Consider the following 12738-nt stretch of genomic DNA (forward strand, 5'->3'; position numbering starts at 1 on the left):
ACATCTTCCTTTATGCATGAAATATTAGTATCTGATGCAATCTATTTGTGACGTCAGTAGGCACCATACTGTATGATATATATATCACATGCATATGAGATGTATGTATGTATGATATGTATATATGTGCATGCATTCAGTACAGATGAGATCTCCCCCATATTTTTGATCCAAAGGTGGTTGAATCTTCAGATACAGAGGGCCCACTGTTTTCAAAAGGCAAAAAAATGTACAGCTTTTGTTCTGATATAGAGGTTCCCTAAGGACCCCCAGGCTATAAAGCTGCTGATATTTGTAATGTCAGGACCCCTGAGTGACTTACTTAAAGCCTAATTTATATTCGCTCTCCCCACATGGTTCAGGGACAGAGGTTTGGCAGATTTTCGAATCAAAAATGGTGGAAGATACAAATGTTCTAGAAAGTTAATCTATGTGCGGCAATGCCACACCCCCCCTCCCACCCCGAATGCCTCCAGAAACGGTCTGCACAGAATCTGGTGACCTCTCTCCCTCCCCCTTTGCCAATCCTTCTCCAGCCCAACTAGTTTTGGTGGTCCCTGCTGCTGGCCGATAAAATAACACAGTAGTCAAAGCTGTTTCTTTTTTTTAACCTTTTTTTTTTTTGGTTTGTTTTTAAAGAAACTGCATACATCATCAGAGAGAAACAATAATTTAAATACCATGCAGTTTCTGTATGTACAAAACCTAGGCCACAGAGATCCAGTTTAATTTATATCCTATGTACAGTATCTTTCTCATACAGCCGTCATCTGTTAAGTTAGAACCCGGGAGGGCACGGATTGACCGTCACCACAATTACTCCTATACAAAGACGAACTATGTACAGACACCAGGAAGCAACTGGAGAAAGCAACCTGCTTGGGGAGGAACAGACCCATGGGAGGACAAAGTCACCAAAGGTGACACCTGCCCACTGGCTGTGCACAGGGAGAACCTGGGATCCCATTCATCGAAGCGACACACCACGAGCGAGGGCTCATTCCGAAAGTACAAACACGTGTTCATAAGCAGGAGAAAAAGACACTCGGAGCGTCTCCCCACACTGACCGTTGAGTGGTTTGGTTTCTCTACTGGCAGAAAGGCCCATGGTCTAAAAACCTGGCAGGGCCTTGAGGGGCTCTGGGGAATGAAGTAGTGATCGGGATTTTGGAAAGGTCAGTTTATTTATGGCAGGCTCTTCTGTCAGGGAAGCAGACTGGCATGGGGGTTCAGCAATGCCCGATTTTGAGAGAAAAAAAAACCGGAAGATCTGACACATTTCGTTTTCTCCTTTCTTGCTAACCAGAACTCCATGGTGCCCAGATGGGACTGTATAGACTTAGGGTGAACTCAATTGAGAACCTCAGCTCTTTCAGAAAGGGATGTCCTAAGCCATCTCACTTTCTTTTTATCCCGCCCCCCCCACCATAATTAATATCAAATTGTTAACTTCAGAAACAACTCAAGTCATTTCAGTTGTCCTCACAAAGTGGGGAAAAACATGTGGTTACAGCCCCCTGAAGACTGAGTCCAGGTTTTCAGAAGAAGAGTGGAAGTACCATTCTACAGCTGGGGAGGCGGCTGAGCCTGGGAAAGGACCACTTATCATGGCCTTGGAATAGCCTGTCCCCAAAGGCAGTGGTGACCTTTTAGGAGCATGGGAGGCATACCCCTAACTCTGAGCAAGTGACTTCTGCAAGAGAGTACCCTAAAGGAAATGATGTGGACATTCTGTCCAATGTCTTCTATATGTAAAGAGGAAGGCCATTTCGGGGCATGCTGGTGGGTAACAGTGAAGGCTGCTGGCTAGCAGCAGAGTGTAGGTGAGTTTGGGATTTCTGTTCCCAGGCAATCAGAAGGGCCCTAGAAGGAAGGCCAGCAGGGAAGCCGCGGGCCTTTGTGGGAGGAGTTCCTTAGGACTCTTCCTGGCTGGGGAAGGCCTGTCAGTCCAGGCTACCGCAGCAGTCTGAAGCACAGCTGCTAATTAGAGGAAGTACAGGCCTTAGGCCTGGCCAGGCAGAGACCTCCACCCAGCGCATGTGCCTTTCTTTCACTCTAGGGAAGTTCAAAGAAAGATTTCTGCCTCTTTCCTCCAACCACATACACATTCAAAAGTCAAAATTCCTTTTGGGAAGACCGTGTTTACAGCCATCCATGCTAAAAGCCCCATCACATTTTCCCTGAATACCTCTCTGGACATTCAAATGATGATGATGATGATGATGATGATGATGATGATAGAAAGACCCAGTCATGGTGTTGCCTTTGGTCTGGACAGAGGTATATCCCATCCAGACGGTACCAGGAGAGCATGGCGCTACCTGTAGGGCTGATCTAAGCTTTCCTTTAACTCTGGTTCTTGGCTTAGCAACTGGCCATGGAGCCATTAACGCTCCAGAGAATTGAATGACCTCGCTTAGGCTGTATCCTAAGAGTAACATGGTCCCTAACTGGTTTGACAAGGGGATAACTCTTCTGTGGTTGGCCAGGCCAGCCAGCTGGCATCTTTCTAAGTGCCAGCTGTATTAGGGAGTAAGCCATCACCTAGTGACACCGTGGTGACTCAGAGAGCAGGATACACCACGGGGGTTGGGGCAGAAACTTTGCACTCAAGGGCCTTTGAGCTTGGTTAGGAAGGACAACAGTCCTGCAGAAGACCTCCTTAGGGTCTAGGGTCCTTCTCTCAGTGCACACCCAATCTTTGGAGGGCCCTGTCAACAGGGCTGATGGCTGGAGGCATATTCTGAGAGAGAGAGAGAGAGAGAGAGAGAGAGAGGACAGGGTCTCTCTGGGTAAGTGGAGCAGTAAAGGACACCACAGACAGTCATGGCCCAGTGCTAGCTCTGCTGAGATAAGGATCTCTCTGCAGAAACTCTTCAGTGCAAAGACAGAAGAGTGGAAGGGTCTGGAACAGCAGTGGGATATTGGTTCCCCTGCACCGGCCTCCACGCATTGGCACTCAGATGCTATTAACTGCCAAACCACATCACCACTGTCCCAGGTGTGTTACATGGCCAAAGAGAAACGTGGGCCATGGAGTTAATGACCCTAGCTCTCCTGGTCTGTTCATACTCATGAACATCACAGGGAACCTTGGCAAGGGCATTTAAGCATTAGATCACCCATGGCCCTGGGCTTTCTGGACATAAACTGGTCAATGAATGTGAACTGAGCAGATGGCCACTATCACTACCTACCAGAGTCTTCTGGAAGGCAGTTCAGTTTGGGACGGGGGTCAAAACAGATGCTCAGATTAGCCTCCTATGCCCACAGCACACATGCTTATGCTCAAGGGGCCAGCACAGGCTCCCCCAGGACAAAGCTGAAGAGAAAGCATGTATGTTTGTGTGCGTAACATGTTCGTGCGTGCATGTGTGTGCCTGTGCATGTGTGGGGGGCGGGGGAGGACTGAGAGGTCATCACTCCCTTCCCAGCATCCCCCTCTCAAGGGCCCAGAGTAGATGCCCCATCTGGAGCCCATATGTCTGGCCCAAGTCTAGAAGGGCAGTTGGATTAGGACCTTCACCTAGCCATTTCTACACCAAGCCCTTGGCTTCTTTGGACTCAGGCAACAGTCCCTGGTGAGGAAGGGGTTCACTGAAGACTGAACCAATGTGGTGCTTGCTGGGTCTGGATGGAGGGGAAGAGGCAGTTCCTGACAATCCTCAGGTGTCCCTGTCTTGGGGTCTGAGACACCTTTCTGTAGCAGAAGTGGTGCCAGCAACTCTGAGGAGCGCTCACCATGGTGTTCCTGCACACAGAATCCTGGTTGTGTTTCCTTTCATGTCTTCTTCTTTTTTTCTTTTCTTTTCTTTCTTTCTTTTTTCTTTTTTTTTTTAAAAAAAAGGCAGTTCGGATTTACATAGTAACGGGGAAGTGGACAGACGTCAGCACTTATGGTTCTTAGAAATTTATGTTTTGAAGACAGCAGAGCACTCAAGAGTAATCCCACTGTTAAGGTCGGTGAAACCTGGGGAACGAGAAACTTCTGTCAAGGCTCGGGGGATGTCAGAGGCCCAGTTCCCACCGCAGTGCCTTCCCATCCTCAGATATCCGGGCTGTGACGGTGACCCGGTGTGACCTCCCACCCATGACACAAACACAGAGGGGCACCCCAAGCCCTCGAACTCCACAGAACTCATCTAGAGACCTAAGAGGATTTAGTTTGGGAGTCTTTGGAGGTCCAAACTGGGTGGGTGGTTGCATTGGGACTCCTGAACGGCAGCAAAGATGGAGGTCCTAAGTGTGTGTCGGAGTTGGACAATAGGTACAGCGACAAGCCCTGTGTCTGCACGTGTTCTCCACAGGAGTGATTAGAAAAGCCAGTGGCTTAGTATACACCCCATGTAGCCAATCCCTTCTGTGGCTCATTTTTCCCAAGTGACATTTTCCTGACAGACAGGACTGTGTTGTAGAAGAGCACAGGATATGCTCTTTAGCGGTCCCCGTGGGCTACTTTGGTGTTCTGCCCAGGCTTGGTCTCTGCCGACTGTGTGTTCACAGCACACTTATCTCTCTGGCTTCGGTTTTTATAAAAACTCCCTTTTGGGGTCATTCAACCCTTGTCAGGGTTTATTTTTGAGAGAACTGAAAAGCAGAGGGTGACTTTTGGCCTGGGCCTTTAACATTTTTAACATTCTTTGTCCAAGTCTTTGTTGTTCTTCAAACCTCTGCTTGTTTTGTTTTCTTTTGTTTTGTTTTTGTTATGTTACAGTCTCACTGTGGAGCCCTGGCTTGCAATTCACTCTGTAGACCAGGCTGGCCACAAACTCAGCCAAGATCCATCTACCTTTTCCTCCCCAGTGCTGGAACTAACAGTGTGTCTCCTCCCTTCCCTCTGCCAGGCTTACTGTTCTCATTTTATTAATTTAAAAGTAGACCTTGATGTCCATCTCTGTCATATCTTCTCCTATCTTAGCCACAAAACTACTTGGTAAACCAGGACAAAGGGTCATTTACTTGAAAGTAAATATTGACATAGCTGTGGGTGTGATGCTACATGCCTGCAAGGCTAGCACTGATCCGGAGGCTGAGGCAGGAAGATTTCTATAAGTTCCTGGCCAGTCTGGGCTATGTGGTGAGAACCAGGTCAGCTGTGTCTCAAAGAGAAATAAAGTAAGGTAAAAAATTAGAAAAACAGACATCGCCATGTGGTGCCGGAATGTACGACCCGGACGCTGTCGGTACTAACCTGGTTAAGTGTCTACTTAGCTCGTGGACTTCCATTTCGGTACTTTTAAACTCATTGAGTTCCTTCCGAATGGCAGCCTGCAAGAATAGCAACTGGTCAGCATGCTGAAGAGGTGGGGAGAGGCCTCCCTGTCTGTCATGTCTAACAGTACTTTTGTTCTTCCACACGACTACATGGTGGATACAAAAAAACTTGTCACCTGGGGTGTTCTTTCAGAGCCTCCAGGACTCCCCTTCTCTGGGAACACCGTGAGGGTCTAATGGAGCTGGCCATGCTTAGGAGGTCTCTGCACCCTATGCATCCTGTGGCGCTACAGATCGCCCGCCACACAGTGACTCTGATGTCACCTCCCTTTTGTATTTCTCCCACTGGGTGCCTGGAATGGTGTTGTGACCCAGAGAGTCAGTGATGAGACTGTAGGCTCATGTTAAGAATGGCTCTGTGCCTAGTCCTGTGTCATTCTGCCTTTCTAGACACAGTTGTCCCCCCCCACCCCTCCCCCCCACATGCTATGGGCTGAACTGAAGAATCTTGGGTCAGACCTGTACTTCTCAATGCTACTGTACACAGTACAGCCTTTTAGGGGTAATTGGTTGTTAAGAGGGACCGTGCCTTTATCGGAGGACAGGATCAGTTAAAGGAGACTACAAAGTAAGACTCCTTCCTATGTTTTGTCACTGGCATGTGCCATGATTTATGTCCCATTGTGTAGCAGAGTGAGGTTCTCACCAGATGAGGCTATCTGAGCTCCGGTTTTCTGGATTACAGAGTCTTTAAATGACCTTTCTGGATAAAATTATGAGGCCTCAAATGGTTTGTTACAGCACTAGCAAATAGACCAAGATACTGTCCTTCCTCCTCCTGGGAAGTGTGTACACAGTTGTGTCTGTTGTGTGTTCTCCAAGTGAAGATCAGACTGGGAGGCTTTGCAACCAGGTCACCTGGATGGCTCCTGTGAGCAGCTGAGAGGATCCTCTGCTTTTAGGGTGGGGCTGAGGCAGGGCTCCTGCTCTCCTTACAGATAAGCCCATCTCCCTTTCTCCTGGCCCCTGCTTACTTTGTCTGCAGCGGTGAGGCGGGTCCATGGCTTGTCTGCCCTTCGGTCATAGTCCTGGGCATCTGCCACCTCCACATAGTCACTGAAGCGGATAAGGATCTTCCTCTCCCGGAGTTCTTCCACCGTCGGCCTTTGGCTGAGCTGTGAGGAGGGAGAAAAGCAGGACCCAGTCAGCAGAGGACTTTAGACCATGGTTCCATGTGTGAACTTGGAGGTGTGGAAAATGAATCCAGGAAGACAACTGAGGTGTCATACAGTGAGATGGAGTAGGAGCAGAACCCAGGGTGCCCAGCTCTGGGATTCTGGGAACTTCATTGTCTGTTTCAACTACCCAACACCCTGTCCTTTAGCGGTCTGCTGTGGGTTTTCTCTGTCTGTCCTTCACCCAGTGGGAGACAGACACCTTAAGCAAGGATTCTGTCTAAACTTGGATCGGTGAGTCCACATCCTTGTCTTAAATGAAGTGCAGTCTGCAGAATAGGTTTATAACACATTATATGTGTGTGCACACATATGCATCATGTAGACACACTTGTGTATGTGTGTCTACATGATGCATACATGCCTGTGTGTATTAGGCACACAGACAAGCAGTTGCAAATAGTAGCAGCCTCTGGGATGGGGGGATGGGATGTGTCGATTTGGGAGTTTTGAGGGTTTCTTCCGGAAGGTCAGCTGTAAGGTTAGTGAGCCAACACAGTTGAGCGATGTCACATTTATACTATGGAGAACGAACTTTGTGAGGAAGAAGGAACAAAATCATGTTTATTTAGCTGTCTCTTGGCATTCCCCTCCGAACACCCTTCCTCTGTCCTTTAACCACAGAAAGCTGACATTTCTATTATCTTTCCCTGTCACAGGCTTATTTCTTCTGGAGCAACATGGCCAATCGCTCCTTTTACGACGCTGTCAACTCACGCTCAACAGATGTTATTTAAAAACATTTTTTTCCTCCGAGTCCTAGACTGCTGACTGCTATTAATAGAAGAGGCAGTCAGATAAAGTCTTACAGCTCTGGCCTATAAAACAAACAACAAATCCCAGTTACTCTGGCTGTTCTGCCACGTGTCTCTGCCTGATGCCCTTGGCTGGAGCTGGAATGTTCTGGCCTGCTGCCGCTGTGGCACAGTGAGATGAAGGCCGGCTGTCATTAACCAGAGAGATGCCTGGTGGTTAGAGCAAGGGAAGGGCTGAGCAGGCCTCTGGCTGCCTCTGGGCTAGGGAGGAGGCTCTGGGGAGGCCCTGTGAGTTGGAACTGGTTCATGTCTAGACCCGGGTAGTGTTTGCAGTCTGTCTTGAGGCACCAGGGGCTTTCTGAGAGGGCTTCACACTTTTGGCATACATGTTGCTTATCACAGGGAAAACAGTTTCCTGAGCTGTGTGGTCAAGATTGCTAGAAATTAAAATGATGCCCATCTTGGAATCAACGTGTACTCTTTGAAATATGAGAGCTGACAGACTTTGTCCTGAAGTTAAAACACACACACACACACACACACACACACACACACACACACATACACACACACACACACACACTGGGTTAGCTGGGTGCAGTGCTTCACACCTTTAGTCTCAGCACTTGAGAGTGTAAGGCAAGAGGAGCTATCTAGCATTCAAGGCCAGTCTGGGCTACATGAGGAATCCAGGGCTAGTTTGTGCTTCCCTAGTAAGAGTCTATCTGACCTCCCCTCCTCCACTTACCACCTCATAAAAAGTAAATGAATTTAATAAACTGGTCTGGTTTTTACCAGCTGTCTGTCTGTCAGCAGAATCTGAGAGACTAGGGGTCGTGCTGATAGACGTCCTGGAGGACTGTGGTGCTTTCTGTGCCACCGCCACGCTCTATCAAGTGAGCATGGTATCATGCTTATGCTGTGGGAGGGGACATGTATGGACAGCACAGACTGTGGTCCCGGGGGGCTTGGGAGGTATGTGAATCTGACACTAGCCAGACTCTTCCAGAACTCTCTTCAATGAGCAGGTAGCCCTCTATGCCCAAAGCCCGAGGTCCTTCCTAGATACTGAGGAGACAATCTTTGTGAGCAAAGTCCATTTTTTCTGAGGAAGTTGGACTGGGAGAAGGGAGAAGAAGCAGTGTTTGTGTAAATGGCGCCAGCCGTATCATGCGCATGCACAAATTGTGGAAAAAAAAAAAAAAGAAAGCCAATTAACTAAGACCAAATTTCAGAGAAATACAAGCCAAACCCCAAGTGTACCCCTTCCCTTCCCCAACCGTCTCTCCCTCCCATCATGCATACATGTATGTTTTCACTGAAGGAGGCGCCCTTTCTGAGGTGGTGGTGGGATGAAACCCAGGGTTTGCTCACGGTGGGTGAACACTGTCGTTGTGCTACATCTCCAGTTCTCAATTCTATTTGGGGGGGGGGGAGGAGGGGGCAGGGAGACAGGCATTTATTTATTTTTAGCATATATTTTTTTTATGTTTTCAATTTAGTTACAGAAAATGACTTGGTCTGCTGGTATCAATACCAGCCCCTGGGTTTTATTTTATTTTTATTTTTTTTCCACTAGAGATTAAAATTCAATAGAAGTTTATTAAAGAAATCTGAGGGCTGAGGCTATAAGCGCTCACCGGCTCTGGCATCTGTTTTTGGTATGATAAAGTCTCAAGAGAAGCCAGGGTGAGCTGTGTTTCCCCACTGCAGGTGGGCACAAGGTTCTGCAGACCCAGAGAAATATGAAACCAACTTCCGGATTCCACATTCCCTGTCTCCTGGAACATTCGTTCGGCCCTAAGGGTCACTCTTTTTGACTCCCCGTGGAAGCCTTTGAGGACTGGAAATGCTGGAGTCACGAGGCAATTGCCCTTGTGGGAGAGGAGGTGACACTGGTGGGTGGGAGACATGAGGGTAATTGCAGAATTTACCAGCTGTTAATGGGTAAGGTTGCAGGTGACATCATACTGGGGACAAAAGTGTGGGAAGCAAAACCCCTGCCCCTCCATTACTGTGCAATGCAGTTAAAGTCAAAGTCCTGTCTGTGATAACATACAACCTTTTCTTAAGAGAGAAGAATTGGATTGCTGTCTAAATAATCTTTCCTTCCTTTTTCTTTTCTATTTTCTTTTTTCCTTCCTTCTTTCCTTTCTTCCTTCCTTCATTTCTTCCTTCCTTCCTTCCTTCCTTTCTGTTTTTTCTTTGGTTTTGTGTGTGTGTGTGGGGGGGGGGGGGGACAAGGATTTACTATGTAGCCCAGGTTGGTCTGAAACTTATTGTACCCCAGGCTGACCTCAAACTCACAGCAATGCTCTTGCCTCAGACTTCCAGAGTGGGAGAAGCTGCCGTGCCCACCTGATGTCCGAGTAATTTGACATAAATACCTTTTAGCAAGCTATTTTAAATTTTGGGAAAATCTAGGGGTTTGGTTTCAGCAATCAGTTCCAATGAACTTGATGAAAACCAGATTTGAGCTGTTTTCTCATTGTCTTTGACTTTCTGCCTCAGAAATGAGGGCTTTGTCTTTTTTTTTTTATTTGCTATCATTTCAAGGACACACTTAGAACAAATATGTGTACTCCCCTCCCCCCCTTACCCCTTACCCAGGCTCACCAGTGAATGAACCTTTCCACCAAAGATGTGGCCAAAGTGAGGCCATTCAGCTCCTACTTTTGTCCCCTCGGGTGTGGTGACTCGGTGGCTCGTCCCCAGGCAGCCACCCCACCACCCAGGATCTTGTTTATCTCACTTCCTTTAATTAGTTTGGCATTTGGCTTGCCACCAGCGTTTGGGATGATTTTGGGGAGAGAGGATGTTGAGAAACCCAAATTACCTCCTGAATAAGTGTCATGGCCTCTCAGGGCCTCCACATCTCGTCCTTTATGTAATGTTTCCAGGGAAGAGGAGTCACTAGCGAGCATCTTTAGAATTCATTTTAATGGATCTCTTCACCTCCTTTAAGACTGAGTACCCTTTTCTCAAGATGGCCACGGCAGGGGGCTGATTGAAAACACTTCAGGCAGACAGAGGGAGTGTTATATCCTGTGTGCCATCAATTAATTCAACTTCCAACAGGACTCAAGAATAGTTTCATGTTTATTATTATTATTATTATTTTTTTTTCTCAAAAGGTCATCTGTAGTCTGGAAGATCTGTGGGTTTATATGGCGTGGCAATAGCCTCTATTTGGGGGAGTTAAAAATACAGCAAAAACCCCAGCTGTAAGGGGGTTTTAAGTGTTTTCTAAACATCTTAACCATCAGTACTTCTGGTATTTTCCGGATCCAGTAATTCCAATTGAATTTAGCAGAAGAAAGTCAAATAGGTTTTTCAATTTCAACAGGTAGTAATGGGGGAATGAAAAAAGTCACAGTGTCCTAAAACCATTTTTTTTTTTTTTTGACAAAATAGCCTAGCACTTATGTGTAGCTCGGGCTAGCCTTGAACTTGAGGTAATCGCAGTCTTTGGTGTGCTGAAATTATAGGCACAAGTTATCATGTCCATATTCAAACCACATATTTTCCTTCTTGTTCTCTTTCTCCCCTTCCTTCCCTTCCTTTCCTGTCCCCCTTCCTTCCTTCCTTCCTTCCTTCCTTCCTTCCTTCCTTCCTTCCTTTTCACTCTCTCTCTCTCTCTCTCTCTCTCTCTCTCTCTCTCTCTCTCTGAACTGGAACTCTCTGTCCTCAGACTCACAGAAACCCGCCTGCTTCTGCCTCCTAAGTGCTGGGACTAAAGGCATGTGCCACTATTCCTTGTCAACCTTTTATTTGTTTGAACTACTAATTTTTTAATAATGAGTTTCCAATGGTGTAGTGGAGTTAAAATACACAAATCTATTTTTTTTTAATTTTTTACTCATTTACTTTTATGTATCTGGGTGTACTGTCTGCAGATGTGTCTGTATATCATATGTGTTCCTGGTGCCCACTGATGCCTAAAGAATTGGATACCCTGGGACTGAGATATACGTGAGTTGACCATTATCTCCAAGAAAGGTGTGGGAGAGTCAGAGAGCTGTGGCCAAGGGCCTTCAAAGTCCTCAAGGCTGCTAGAAGCCAAGGTAGGGAGGGCAGCTTCGGGGCCGGGGCCTGGGACCGGCTTACCTTTCGAGTCAGCCTCCTCTTGATCTCCCGCTTCTCCTCCTGCTCTTCTTGTTCATTTCGAGCTGAAAATAAATGGAAGAGGCCTCTGACTGCAGTGCATGGCGTTGCCCACACCCAGGCCCTGGTCCAAGCACTCAGATCCCATCCCCGAGTTATCCTTATGCCTGACGGGCCCTGCCTCCATCTTCCTGCATCCTTTCAGATTGCTGAGGACTGAGTGGAGTGACTTTAAAAAAACAAACAAACAAACAAAAAAAACCATTATTGTTCTCTTTATATGCCCAAGGGCTTGGGATCCAGGCAGGGATGCTGGGATGAGCACTGTGACTATAAGCCAAGGATGTATGCTTGAGAAGCATGACAACACCGTGGGTGGCAACAGACATTTGGGGACGATCAAGGACACCTTCCTTCAAAAAGGTATAGACCATAGACCTCGTGCCTGCCCTTTAGAACCTCTAAAAGGCTGAAAGGGCTCCTTGTGTGTGGCCCTAGAATCTGGAGCCCTGGAGGGCAGGGGAGAAGACACACCTCGACCTGCGGGAATGACATGGGGCAGAGGCCAGTGCAACCCGAAAGGCTGCTTGCCCTGACTTCAGAACTCTTTACTTCATTCACACAAGCCCTGATTCCATGAATTCTTTAAATCTTCCAAGAAGTCCACAGAACATGCGTGAGGCCAGAGCATGGGCTGTAGCTGCCTGGATTTGGACTTGGAAGTGGTGTCTTAGGCGCACACTTTGGAGACCAAATGTTCCCAGATTAATATATGGGCAACTGGCCTGTCTGAGTTTAAAGAATTGTAGTAAGGGCACAGGGAGGGGAGTAGGAAGAAAGGTAGAGGCCTCGGGCCTTCTCTGTCTGAGCTGAGTGTGGATAAACAGATCACCATTTACCTTCTGGGCCCTGGAAGGCTTCCTTGGTCTCTGTGGAGACAGAGCTATCAGCCTGGTGCCATCTGATTTGAAAAATACCATGAACGCCAACTAGTGTCACAGAAGGCGTGAGCTCCACACCTGTGGGGGCTTTCCACACCCGTGGGGGCTTAGGAGAGCATCCGCAAAGGTGAACTATGCGTCAATTTGGGCAAAATGTCCATGAAAGCTTGCTCGGGCTGCCTGCTTCCCCCTTTTTTGTAATCATGGCTTTCAAGTAATATTTCTACAACACGTCATTGTTTTGTTAGAATCCTGTTGTGGCTTCTAAAGGTCTCAGTACAGCGTGGGTCTTTCAAAGAAAAACATCTTAGTACGATAGAAATCGAGTGGGGAGAAATATATATTACTATATAATTAATAGTCCCACATTCTCCTCTTGCTTCCCTAGGAAGTCAGTAAGAGACAGTTATAGCCAGCTGTAAGCAAGGTGGCAGTGGCTTTTCTGGCAAGAAATGGTGGCAATTCAGAATAGGACTAAGGACCATGAGT

At 47.4% G+C, this 12738-nt stretch overlaps 1 protein-coding gene across 1 annotated transcript in view; it reads right to left on the bottom strand.

Annotated features, from left to right (window-relative positions):
* Positions 1-635: 635 nt before the first annotated feature.
* The window catches only part of Phactr1 (phosphatase and actin regulator 1), a 276311-nt gene continuing 264208 nt past the window's right edge, over positions 636-12738 (bottom strand). Inside the window, exons 10-13 of the mRNA XM_052157236.1 lie at positions 11312-11373; positions 6249-6389; positions 5192-5268; positions 636-3970 (exon numbers count right to left, since the gene is read on the bottom strand). Of these exons, the coding sequence (XP_052013196.1) occupies positions 3955-3970; positions 5192-5268; positions 6249-6389; positions 11312-11373 (296 nt within the window). The 3' untranslated portion in view covers positions 636-3954. The remainder of the gene's footprint in view (positions 3971-5191; positions 5269-6248; positions 6390-11311; positions 11374-12738) is intronic.

This window comes from Apodemus sylvaticus, chromosome 14 (assembly GCF_947179515.1).
Source record: "Apodemus sylvaticus chromosome 14, mApoSyl1.1, whole genome shotgun sequence".
NCBI lineage: Eukaryota > Metazoa > Chordata > Mammalia > Rodentia > Muridae > Apodemus > Apodemus sylvaticus.